Source organism: Protopterus annectens, chromosome 16.part0, assembly GCF_019279795.1.
Source record: "Protopterus annectens isolate FY-2018-M chromosome 16.part0, PAN1.0, whole genome shotgun sequence".
Taxonomy (NCBI): Eukaryota; Metazoa; Chordata; order Ceratodontiformes; family Protopteridae; genus Protopterus; species Protopterus annectens.
In genome coordinates, this window is record NC_056750.1 from 250664079 (window position 1) to 250678095 (window position 14017).

The 14017-nt window shown below is 41.4% G+C and overlaps 1 protein-coding gene across 1 annotated transcript in view; it reads left to right on the forward strand.

Annotated features, from left to right (window-relative positions):
- Positions 1-14017, forward strand: part of RABGGTA (Rab geranylgeranyltransferase subunit alpha) — a 1248770-nt gene that overhangs the window by 263970 nt on the left and 970783 nt on the right. The window contains exon 2 of the mRNA XM_044058049.1: positions 7143-7184. Coding sequence (XP_043913984.1) covers positions 7143-7184 — 42 coding nt within the window. The remainder of the gene's footprint in view (positions 1-7142; positions 7185-14017) is intronic.

The following is a 14017-nucleotide window of genomic DNA, read 5'->3' on the forward strand; positions in this document are numbered from 1 at the left end:
GTACCACAGCAAGAGCAGGGACAAGGATTTTACTCAAGACTTTTCTTGGTACCCAGAAAGGACAAAGCCAGGAGACCAATACTGGACCTATCTATTCTAAATACATTTCTGGACGTTCCAAAATTCAAAATGTTGACTCTGCAGCAGCTTCTGCCCATGCTGGGCAAGAAGGCTTGGCTTGTAACTTTGGACCTAAAAGAGGCATACCTGCATGTCCCAATCAGACAATCTTGCAGAAGATACCTCAAATTCATAGCTGGCTCAACACACTACCAATTCTCTGCACTGCCCTTTGGCTTATCTACTGCGCCCAGGGTCTTCACAAAATGCTTGGCACCAATAATTGCATTTTGTAGACAAAGAGGAATTCAACTATATCCCTACTTGGACGATTGCCTTATTCAAGCAGAGAACAAGGACATTCTACTAAAGCATCTGGTGTTTGTAAAAAGATTGTTAATGTGCCTAGGGTACACAATAAATGAAAATAAATCAAAACTAGTACCCTCTCAAGAGATAATATTCCTGGGTGCAAGCTTAAATACAACTGCCCAGATGGCTTATCTCACTCCAGACAAACAAAGGCAACTAACTTCTTACTTCAAAATGTTGGCAACAAAGACCCAGTTATCTGCAAGAAAAATTCTGCAGGCTTTGGGCTTCATGGCATCCTGCATTCTGCTAATTCCATATGCCAGACTGCATATGAGGAAACTACAATGGTATCTAAAAAGTGTTTGGGCTCAACACTGCCACAGCCTGGAAACATTAATTACCCTCATTCCTTGCCTGCAACAGGAGTTTCGATGGTGGGCACAGGCCTGTCACCACAACAAGGGACAGCCATTCAACCTACCAGCAGCCAGGCAGTCAATTACAACAGATGCATCAGATTATGCCTGGGGGGCCCACATGGCAGGAAAATGTATTCAGGGCGCATGGCCCGCAAGCCAAATGCATCTTCATATCAATCAAAAAGAGATGCTGGCTGTTAAGAATGCCCTGACAGCTTTCAAGGATCTATTTCATCCAGGACAACTACTGATAAGGATGGACAATACTACAGTCATGTGATACATAAACAAGCAGGGAGGCACACATTCCTACCCCCTCTGCAGACAAGCCATGACTTTGTGGGACACAGCATTGACTCATCAGGTTCACCTGCAAGCACAATTCCTGCCAGGAAAGATAAAATACTCTTGGCAGACGAACTAAGCAGAAACCTCATGGATCCCCACAAGTGGAAACTGGATCCACAAATCTTCAGCATGATAACAAGGAAATGGGGACACCCAGACATAGATCTATTTGCCTCCCCTCACAACTGCCAACTACAGAGATTCTGCACAAGGACATATCACAAGCAAGCATGGAAAGTGGATGCCTTATCCTTCAGCTGGAAAAACCTAACTGTATATGCCTTTCCTCCACTGCCTCTCCTACCCAAGGTACTCCTAAAAGTCAGACAAGAGAAGCCAAAAATGATACTGCTGGCCCCAGACTGGCCACGCCAGCACTGGTACCCAATCCTAAAGAACTTGTCTCAAGGTCCTGCCTGGACATTGCCTCAAATTCCTCACTTACTGACCCAACAAAACAATCAGATCCTGCACAGCCAACTCAGGACCTTAAATCTGGCAGCATGGCGGATAATATAGCCACTCAAAACACTTCTCTCTCGAAAGCTGTGATGGATGTTACTTTGGAGGCCAGGCGGCCCAGTACCAGAAAATCTTATGCAGAAAAATGGAAGAGATTCTGTGCTTGGAACCAGGCACAAGGAATTGACATGTTTGTACCAAATATTCCTCAGATTTTGCAATACTTAACTGAGATGCTGGACAAAGGCCTATCCTTTTCATCAATAAAGATCCATGCCTCTGCCATTTCAGCCCATTACAATACACAAGCACCTATTTTTTCTCATCCATTAATAAGGCAGTGCCTCAGAGGGGCCAAAAACATATGACCCCCAAGGAGAGCACCAATACCTGCATGGGACCTCAGTTATGTCTTGGAAAAACTTACTCTGCCTCCTTTTGAGCCAGCCACAACAGCTGATATAAAATTATTATTCTGGAAAACAGCTCTGCTACTAGCAATAACCTCTGCAAGACGAGTCTCGGAGTTACAGGCATTCATGGCTGTGGAACCTTTTATCATTTTCCATCCAGACAGGGTTTCTCTGAGGACAAACCCAACATTTATGCCTAAGGTAGTGTCCAGTGTGGCCCCTAACCAAACCATCCACTTGCCTGCCTTTTATCCAAAACCACAGAACAAGTGTGAGACTTCTGCATTCTTTGGACATACACAGACAGCTACGCTTCTACTTGGACAGAACTAAAGCTTTCAGAAAGACTGAGCAACTTTTAGTGGCATATGCTTCAGAATCTCAAGGAAAGGCTATCTCAAAACAGACTATTTCAAAATGGGTAGGCTATTGCATTCATTTATGCTATTCCCAACATGGCAAATCAGTGCCTAAGGGCATTGGGCCATATTCAACTAGAACAGCAGCCACTTCAGCAGCTTTCCTCAGAGGAGTACCAACCAAGGACATAGAGGCTGCAACTTGGAGTTCAGTGAGTTCAGTGCACACTTTTAGAAAGCACTACCACTTACCTCTTTACTCTAAATCCAGAGCAGGCTTTGCCACTGCAGTTCTGCAGGGCCTCATAGCCACTCCTAATTCTATTTAGACCCAGCCACCCAACCTTAGCTTTGGGATTCAACCCAAGAGTAATGACTGCAACAGTGAAACACGATGAACATAGTACAGTTGTGTACCTACCATAAATGTAGATGGAGTGTATTCACTGTTGCAGTCCAGGTTACCCACCCACCATCCCCCTATCATTGCTGGATCTGTACCTCTGTATTCTATACAACCTACGAGGTGTATTTGCTTGTAGTTGAAGGTAATGTTTATTTTAGTGCATGCTTTTTTATTGGCATAATTTTTAGCCTACCCTTTTGGGGGCACCTGACATCTGGGGCAAGAAAAACTGAAGAAAATGGTGTCGGCTGCATCTTTCATACCCCTGGTGCACTGATGTCAGGGAAGAGGTGACAGCAGCCGAGGCCAGACCAAGACTTTGAATTCTGGCCGACTGTGGGTAGCCTGCCAGCAGGATAACCCAAGAGTAATGACTGCAACAGTGAATACACTCAAACATCTACATTTATGGTAGGTACACAACTGTACTTTTTGTAGGCTGTCTTTGTATTTATGGGGCCTGGCATTATTCTTGGACCTTCATTCAGTATCAATACAACATGCTGGCATACTGCTTAATTAGACCAGATTATGTACATCTTAACTGACGACTCAGCTGGTTAAGTGGGGATTCTGGATTAGGTTATTTTTGAATTTCAGCAGAACCATGATTTTTTTTCCATTTTCCTTGATTTTACTAGGTACTGCTAAAAGAATAGAGGAAGGCAGGTTTGTATAGTAGTTGATTTTTGCTAGCTAAGACTGCCTTGAGTCTGTCTTCTGATGGTGACAATGGACCAGTTTACTTGTTCCTTCACCCTTCTGCTGAGAAAATGTCCTCTGTGAGGGGAATCTACCATCAGCTATCTAAACCTTTCTAGTTATGACTTGAAGGCTGAGGTTTTGATTATGAATAAGGGGAGAGAGGGGATGGGCATATCGATGTGGCTTGATGCATGGTAGTGAGTAGATGCGGCTGGACACTTGCATACTGGGACAGAAGTTGCATGATGGGTCAATGGTCAAAACTATCCTTACAAGATGCAAAATACAAAAAGAAAGAGTAGTGAGCCATCTTAAAATTGTGGAGTGCAAATAGCTATGTTACAGGAGACACCCTTGGAAGGAACGGAACATGTGAATTTGAAAAAGAAAGGCTTTCAGGATGGTTTTTCATGGAAAACCTGCGGCAAAGATAAAGAGGAGTACTTATATTAATTGCAAGAGAAGTTCCAATAATGATAAAATAAATTTCCTAAATGAAAGACCAACATTGGTACAGTTTTTAGTAGAATCTGTAACAGAAGCTGCCATTAAAAAATTGCATGATAACTATAAGAATCAATTGGAGGAGGTTAGAAAGGTTTGGGAAGAGAGATTGGATAAGCAATTCACAAAGAATGGAAGGATATATATATATATTTATTTATATATATATATATATTTATATATATATATTTATATATATATATATATATATATATATATATATATATATATATATATATATATATATATATATATATATATACACACACACACACGTCTCTCAAATATGCAACAAAATCTAGATTATTCAGAATTTTTGCTTGGAATTGTTTACATACATATTTTTATACCCCAGGTAGACTCTGTAGAGAATTTTTTCTGAGGTAGATAGCAAATGTTGAATGTGTGATGGGGAAGAAAGAAGTAATTGAGAACATATTTTCTGGGAGTGCAGTGAGTTGGTGGACTTTAAGGATTCCCTGCAGGATGTACTGACAGAGATTTTGGGTGGGCTGATTGGTGTGACGAGGGAGAGGATTTTTCTGAGCTATGATACAGAGTGAGAATTGCCTAGACATGGTAAGGCCTTCCTCTCTCTAATTATGGTGGCTGCCAAAAAAAGGCAATTACTAGGAAATGGAAATCAAAATCTAAGCCAGTTATATTAGAAGTAATGAATATAGTAACCGAGATAAAACATCTGGAATTGAGATCTTTAGAAAAGGGTTGGAGCAAACTACATAGGAAAAATGAGAATTGTGGGAACAATACATACAGGGGAGGAATGAGGTTTAAAGAAGGCAGAACTTAGAGCTATGTAATGTTTGACTGAAAAAAATTGGGCAGATTATATGTGATGTATAATGTTTGCAACTGGGAGTGTGTCAGTATGGTTTGTGATGTAAAATGCTTGCAACTAGGATTGTGTCTGTGTGGTTTGTTTTCATGTATATAAATGTACGATTGCTTATGCATATGTGATGGTTTAATAAGGTTGTTTCTTTAAAAAAAAAAAAAGGCAGGAATTGAATGCATATAATGTTGCTTTGGTTATATGATATACAGCAACATATGCAAATTATATTGTTTAATTTTAACTTAATACAATTTGATTACTTTTATATAAATGTAAATGTGCCTATGGCACAAGTGATAATTCATTGAAGGTGTTTAAAAAATCCTTACAAGAAAAAACTGTATAAATTGGGTAAAATGTTTGACAATCTTTATTCATATTCTATTCAAAATGTTTGTATTGTATATGCTTTTTGCTGTCATGCCTGCCAGATCAGACCCATTTCCATATTGTCTGTCTCGACTATAGGGGCAAGAAAATCTAGAGTGAAAGCCAGAATGGTGGTTTGCGCCGTCAGTGGCATCCTGGCAAGGAAGCCACGTGTGATAGACTCTAGTCTCTATGTTAGTCAGGGGATATTCCACCTGTATCATTGCATTGACCACAGTGCCCTCTCCTTGTGAATGCACATGTGTATATGTACTGTGAGGGCTGTCCACTTCTGAGCTGCCCATTCCGTCATTGGCTGTCCCCGGTTCATCCTTTCTTCCCCAGGATGGGCATGCCCATTCTCCTCACACTATCTCCAACAGATGCTCGAGCTACTAGCCAAGTCATTGTTGCCCAGGTCATATTTAGGGCTTGATTACAGAATGAGAATTCACCCTTACTTTACAGTTGCATCTTACTTGTCAGACTTGAATATTTCTTGCTGATTACTTTTCTGTTGCTTCACATTTGAATGACCTTGTTGAAGATTTTGAGAATTGTTTGCAGACTGTGAAAGTTGTATATCAACGTTTAGTCTGCTTAAAAAATATGGTACTATGGGTGAGGATGAATGATTCAGACACAGTTAGATGAAGTCCATTCAGTGATGTATTGGTATGCTTCCAAGAAAGTGCTTTCTTTACATGGGAGGCAGTCTAGTACCCCTATGCACCAGTGGCTTCACTGCCTGAGTAATATAACTATCTTTTTCAAGGTCACCAGAACTTGGGGGAGCTAAATCGAACACTTTCATTGGAGGTATGTTTGGTCTGTCAGTGTCAGTTGAAGAAGCTCTGAGTTTCTGTGATCAGATGAAAAGTGCCATTAGTTTATCTGTTTGCTGTGTAGTGTGCCAGACCTGTATTAATTGTCATGCATTAGATCAGAACACACTCCTTTAATCACCTTAGGGGGGGAGTGCCCCTCCAGTACATGTAAAGACGTATCACTTTTACTTTGTTATAAGCAACTGTGTAACATCAATCATGTTTTTTGAAAGTGCCAGCTGTAGGCATGCATTTGTTTCCTGTGCAGTTTTTATAAGTGACACTAGCATACTGCTCAGGTGTTCCGTTACATGCATACTTCATTAACTGAGGTTGGTAAGTTACAGTAAGTAATGCTTTCATAAAGTGCAAATAGCATATTACAAAAGCATTTTGGTTGCCAGCTCTCATGCATCTGTGGCACCCTAATCATTTTGATGTACTGTTCAGTCCTGTACCATAATAGCATAATGAAATGACCAGCAGTTTTCTGATGCTCTAAAGCTGCTGATTCTGTAGGTGTTTGTGTTCCCCAAGCATGTGTATGACGGACGCTCTGAAAGTGTTTTTAAATTTGGTGCAAATCAGTTTGACATTTTAATTTCATATTTGAACTGGGCACTCATTGACTTTCACTGTATAGACTCAATTAATGTGGAATACTGAATGTTATTGTTTGTTGCTGAAATAAATGAAACACAATTGTCTCAAACATTTTTTTTTCTTTTCCTTTCTGTTCCTCGCTTACTCTTCACCTTCTGTGTATTTAACTGTTTCCTTTCTTCTCTCTTTTACATCCATGTTTCTCATAATTTTTTCCTTTTCATATTTCAAATTTCTCCTTACCATTCACTTTTTTCATTTTCTTTTGATTTTTTTTATGCCTTCTGTGTTTTTCTGTATTCTCCCTCCTGAACCAAATTTCTGTCCATGTTTGCTTGCCTTTCTTCCTTTTTTGTCTGCAATTTTGTTTGTAATTTTGTTTATCCAATGTTATGTCTACCTGTCTGTTTTTTTCTTACTGTTCCTTTGGGTGAATTTCTTTTTCTGCTTCTATTCTCATCTTTCCGTCTGTTCTTTTTTTTTCTCATTTTCACAGCAACATCTGACTTTAGAAGAGATCTCTAGAAACAACAGCATGGTAAGTTGATCTGGCTCACCCTTCATACAACTTCCTAAACTAAGACGTTGAGGTTCTGCGTTGATGTTGCTATGTTTTAAACCTGTGCTTATCTAGGAGGTGGCTTAAGGCAAGCAGTATTCCAGCATGTGCAGTTTCCTTGCCTTTGTGCTTGAATTAGAGTATGGAACATGTACTGTTCTGGAATACAGAGATAATTTCATCATTGTCCTCACAGCTTGTACAATTGGCTTATATAAACAGTTTTAAGGGGCAGTGCTGGGTTATAGTTATTTGCACAGCAGTAAACTGTGTTGAGCAGAGCTGCATTTGTCATTCACTTTACTGTAACCCACCCTCACTGCCCCTCATTTAAAATCTCTGTGAGCTGCCACCTTAAAAGCACAGTACTAAAACAGTTTTGCAAAATTGAGTTCTATGAGGAGATTATTTTATTTTGCATTTAATGTGCATTTTTTCAGCAGTATAACTGATAATTTTGTTATATAATGTTTATCGAATGCCTGCCTGATGTGTTTTATTAAGCAAATTATGTAAAAAGAAATAACTGTGAGAGAGAGAGAGTTTGTCATGTTAGGCACCTGTAAAAATATGTGCATGTAATATCAGGAAACTAGAAAATGAAGGTTCATTCACAGTCTTGCTCATTTTGTCTTTCATAGTTGTGAGCTTATATTTTTTATTTATTTGCATAAATTGTATTGAGCTTTCTGTCTACCCTGGTGTTTATAACCCAGTGGAGCAGCAGTACCGTATTTCCCTACACATAAAGTCCTGAAATCCCACATTCCTAAAATGATGTATGTTCAATTTCCTCATCATCTGGATTACAATCCTGTCCATCAGAGGTCACTTTCATGGGAGTGGAAATTTCAGGGCCTGAGGGCTGTAGATTAGTAAGGGTGGCACACTGGCATATTGTCAATCATAGTTTCAAGAAAATAAATGAACATTGCAGGGTCAGATTACTGATGTAACACACAATATATAAATATCCAATGTGCTGAGTTATGACTCCTTACAGGAAAATGTCAGAGCAGAGGTATTCACAAACGGGAAGGGCTGTCAAGTCACAGAGATGATTAACTGGAGCATTGCTGTGTGCTATAAATTGTTAAAACTGAACAAAAAATACTTTATTCGGTATTTGCGTATTATCGCAACCAGATTGCGAAGTGACAAAATTCCTTATGCTGATATAGGTAGGGCGAATCTATCTCTACTTAGCCTCCCTGGAATTTTACCCACTGACTTATCAGACACCATTCCCCTGGATGTCGTCCCCCCCTGATGGTGTCTCTAGGCCTCAGCAGCCTGCTGCATTAAAGGCCCAGCCCACAACTAAAGCCAATCCGCCTACTCTACCAGCTTCCACCCTGCCACCTTCAACCAAACCTCTTCAGTCTTCAACAGCTGATCTCATTTCTCACTTTGATTTCTTTAGGCAGAAGACAGACCTTCTCAGCCCCCAGACAAGAGACCCCAGGCAGAGACCTCCCAGCAGGGCAGAGCCCTGAATTCTGCTGATCTGATGGTTCTGCTGATGAATCAGACATTACTGACCAGCCAGGGCCTTTTTTTCTAATCTGATTCTGGATTCACGATGAGATTCTGACTGAAACCTCTCCATCTCCTGCCTCTTTTGCTCCCTGAAACCTTGCGCTTAGAGCAAGCAGTTCCAATGCAGAACAATTCTTCTCATTCCAGAAAAGACTACCTTACTTCACTCCCTCCCACAGCACAGCCCTGCTGATTACCTCCTGTTCTTTCTGTGGTAGATGACGCTTTGATGTCCAGTCTGCTCCGGAACTCATGCCCAGCCCCCAGCCCTGCCACACCAGACACAGGGTGCCTGACACTCACCACACCACCACCTTTACTACCGAACCCAGAAACCATATCCTAGTATCCCAGGTTCCCATAGCTAAACCAAACCCCTATAACCTCTGAAGGGAAAAGGAAGGAAGGTAGACAGATGGGGTAAAAAGTATACACTTCAGCTACTCTCTCTCTCAGAGCTTTAAACTGCCAGTTTCACATGATACAATACCAAGAGTTTATGCTATGTCAGTTAATAAAATTAACCACCAGAGAAGAGCTGAGCTCTTGACAATATATGTATTAGAAAAACATACAACAGGTTAGTAACCATTCCTTAAAAATGTGTGGCTATGATGCACTGGGGCTTATTTTAGATCAGCCATGACTGGCACAGTGATAAGAAGGCATGCATGGCAGCAGGTGATGAAGAAAGAAAGGTAAAATCGGAAACCAAACTGGTAAAGATTTCCTGCCCAACCAATGTTTTTAAAGGGCAGGGGCCTCCTGCCGGGCCAAGAATTTTTCCTTCTCCACAAGACTTCAAAGGGCAGGAATAGGCGTTCCAGAGGGCAGAAACCAAACCCAGGTACAGGAAGTACAGGCAGACAGAGATTAGGTCACAAAGGATCAGACAGACACAGCCACAGTGCTACTTCAACACAGCCACCAGCCACAAAACCACAAACAGACAACCAGGGGAGCAACTAGCAGCTCACAGACCACTAGCAAAACACTACACTGCAAGAACTGGCACCATGCAACAAAGACAAGGTACATCGCAAATTATACCACAATAGCACCAAGGCCGCAAGAGGACTATCAAATCTAAGAGGAACAAAAAAACAGAAGCTTTACAACAGATAAATCAGTACAGAAGATAAGACAACAGCAAACAAAGTTAGGTGGAAAAGAGAGCTGCAGCAAAGAAAGGAAAGGGTTCTACTCCAAGAATGTTCCTAGTTCAGAAAGGAGGAAGTTGAAAGTTGTTGCGACCTGCTTCATTCTGAATACATACATCATGAGACCCAAAATTCACTTCCCAAAACCCTACAATGCTCTTCCCCATGCTGGGCTTCTTGTGGCTGGTAGATCTATCCCAGCTGTACAGGCATACCTGCTATCCCTTCTGTCCCAGATCAATTAGGCTGATGCATAAGTTCTCAGCAGGATCAGAGCACTAATAATTCACTTTTTCTCAATCTTTGAAGCATCTTTCACTCAGGTATTCAGAAAATGCCTATCGCTTACAAGAGTATACTGCAGACTGGGGATTCATACCTGGACATACTGGACTGACTGCCTGGACGAAGGGGACAACAAAGACAAGTTGACGACTAACATTGCAAAGATTATTTTACTTGTCACAAGACAAAGTCAAGCAGTCAATCTACACCAGTCAAGGACAATACCATCCCAAACAAGGACATTCTTGGACACGAGGAGATTGGAGGACATTGAGACAGACAGACATCCCTAAAGGAAGAAAACAAAAAGAACTCCTCAGAACTTCTTGTAAGCTAACTTTCTTCTGCAAAAATAAGCAAACAAAGGCTTGACCTTGGGCTGTGTCATGCATAATTTTGGTTCCAGAACTTTGCTACCATTGAGAAAACTACAGCTGAGACCTCTACGGTGCCTGTCCCACACCAGACAGCCAACCCAAACAGAGAATCACACAAACATCCCACTGAAACAGGAGTTCTGGCATGATGCTGCCCTATGCGGAGTCCAGCCCGGGCCTTCAATTCACAGATGTCAAGCAGCAGAGTCACAGATGTCAGGATGCTTCAGACCTGGGATGGGGGCCCACATGCCTATAAATGCGACTCAGGAAGGATTGTGGACTCAGGATCAGCCTCTGCACATCAACCTAAAGAATCTGGCTCAAAAAAACTGGCTATCCAAAAAAGAGACCATTTCTCCAAGAGACCCAGACAACAATGACCACGAACCAACACCAACATCAACAACAGCAGTCACTCCATTCATACCACTCATGCAGAATGGATTCTCAAACCCCTTTGGAACTGTGGACACAACACACAGCAACAACATCAGCTACAAGCAGAAGAAAACAAAAGAAATTTAAATGAAATTTTGAGACATTTTAAGCAATTCACATCAGATGCTCCTGGCACCCGCACCTGCTTGACCCAGGGACCATTACACAAAGTGGGAATGCCTCAGATGAGATCTATTTGCATCTCCTCACATCACCAACTCAAAAATTCTGCCACCAGGACAAAAATTCTGCTATGGAGGTTCCACCATTGGCTCCTTCAGCTGGAAGGGCCTAACACAGTATGCATTCCCACCTCTACCCTCTTTCCACACAGTACACCTAAAAATCAAAGGAAGACATCAAGGATAATCCCTGATGATGATACTCTGGCCAACAACACACTGGTATCAACTGCTAAGGAGCTTGTCTCGGAACAATATGTGGCCAATACCCCTGATTTGATGCTAACTCAGAACAACAAACACAACATACATCCAAACCTGAAAACCTTACAACAAACTGACTGCATGACACACATCCGCATAATCAATCCAGGAACTTTTCCCAAAGAAAAAAGTTAATTCATCTATTCGCACAGACCTTCAACAAGAAGGAACTCGCTGGAAAAAATGGAAGGTTTGTCAGTTGGGAGTTTCAGAAGAGGAAAAGATGTGTCAAACATAAGATATTCCTAACATCCTGAGTATCTGGCGAACTTCTCCATTCAGCCCTGTCATCCAAAATTTTGGCTTCTGGCATCTGGGCATCTGGGGCAGAAACGGAAGATGGCTGCGACTGATGCTATATACCAAGTCCAAACAGAGATGCGATCGATGAAGAGCGACATCAGCGAAGCGGGACCCGGACTTTGGAACTGCCGACCACTGCGGGCTGCCTGGCCACAGGGACAACCCAGCTGTTATGACTTTTACCGAAAACATTTATCCTAACTTTAAAAGGGGTGTGTACACACCTAAGTGGTACTGTGTCACAGTGGATATGAGGCAGGAAGTCGAGAAATGGTCAAATTTTCTGTTTGTGGGTGACGTGCCTCATTACTTTTGAACTCTGCAGTTGTGCACTGCGTTAGAAATCATGCATTCCTCTTTGCAACTTTAGCAAAGGGAAGTTACACAGTAATATTCCTTCCAAGTTTTCATGGCCAGTAATAATGAAAAGCCAAGGTGCCTGGAAGGAATACTGAGTAATGGGCCGGTGATTCCTCAGGGAAAGCAGCCTTTCTCCACAGCAGAAATCCTGTGCGAGGGCTGTTACACATTATCCCGCTTCACAGAGTACTGTTTATCTGAACTTCTTGATTCCCATCACCCAGTTACGGTATAAAAAACAGGTGCTGTAAATTGTGAAAGATTCCCATTAATGTCTCCCAAATGTAACAAACAGACATTCTGGTCTCGCCACGTACAGGGCCTTGAAATGGGCTGGTAGTATTGTTGGGAATGTGGTGAGTTTCATCTGTCTTAACATTACCGACGACTGTGTTGAGACACTCATTTGTATAGCTCAGGAAGGGATACTCACCAGGAAGAGGAATTGTGACGTTATTCATCTTCCTGTGTAAACAAAATATCTGACCAAATACTTGTTAACAGTTTACACACCCCTTGTAAAGTAACCGCACACTGTTTTGCGAAAACATTACAAGTCATGCCACTTCGCAATTTGGTTGCAATAATACGTAAGTACCCTTTATTCTTACCTGGATGGGCATTATGAGACAGTATTGCATCATTTAAGGAGAGACAGCAAGTCAAAATCCTAAACCGCAAAGTGGAAAGAATGATTTCAAATGAAAAGATCCATAATTATAAAGTATGTAACTGTCATTTTTGCATCCACCATTCCTTTTGGCCTGCTGATAGCTGCAGGGGAGTATCCTTATTTGTTAAAAAAAAAAAAAAAAAATTTTAGGCAAATACCAAGAGACAAAAAAATAAATGAAGTAATTAAGATCCAAATCACACTAAATAGGGCCAACTGTTAGATCATAACATATTATTGGACTCCCTGTAAACTGCCAGAAAACATTCTTAGGTTCCTAAATACACTGGATGAAATTCAGAATAACAGGAATTCCATTGTCCTAAGAGACTTTAACTCTTAACCTCCCATCAGTAAACTGGGATACATATACTAAAAGGAGGTTACTCCCAAGAATTCCTTGATTTTATAAACAAATACTCTGTAGACCAAATTGTCAAGGATTCATAAGAGGACAAAATACTCTTGACTTTGTTCTTACCACCATGGCATCAGTAAGTACTTTCTCGTGTGCCCTTCCCCAGTTAAATCCAGTCATAAACTGGTAAACTTTTTTCCTTCAAAATCTCCAAACAGTTGTCATAATCATCTTCTTTCGGCTGTTCCCGTTAGGGGTCGCCACAGCGGATCACCTGTTTCCATTTCTTCCTGTACACTGCATCTTGCTCTGTCACACCAACCACCTGCATGTCCTCTCTCACCACATCCATAAACCTTATCTTAGGCCTTCCTCTTTTCCTGGTACCTGGTAGCTTCATCCTTAGCATCTTTTTCCCAATATACTCCGCATCCCTTCTCCGCACATGTCCAAACCAACGTTATCTTGCCTCTCTGGCTTTGTCTCCAAACCTTCCAACCTGGGCTGACCCTCTAATATACTTATTCCTAATCCTGTCCACCCTCGTCACAACCAGTGCAAATCTTAACATCTTTAACTCTGCCACATCCAGCTCAAACTCCTGTCTTTTTGTCAATGCCACTGTCTCCAACCCATATAACATAGCTGGTCTCACTACCCTCTTGTAGACCTTCCCTTTCACTTTTACAGGTACTAGTCTGTCACAAATCACTCCTGACACTCTTCTCCACCCACTCCATCCTGCCTGTACTCTCTTCTTCATCTCTCTTCCACACTCACCATTACTCTGAACTATTGACCCCAAGTATTTAAACTCATCCACCTTCGCCACCTATACTCCCTGCATCCTCACCATTCCTCTATCCTCCC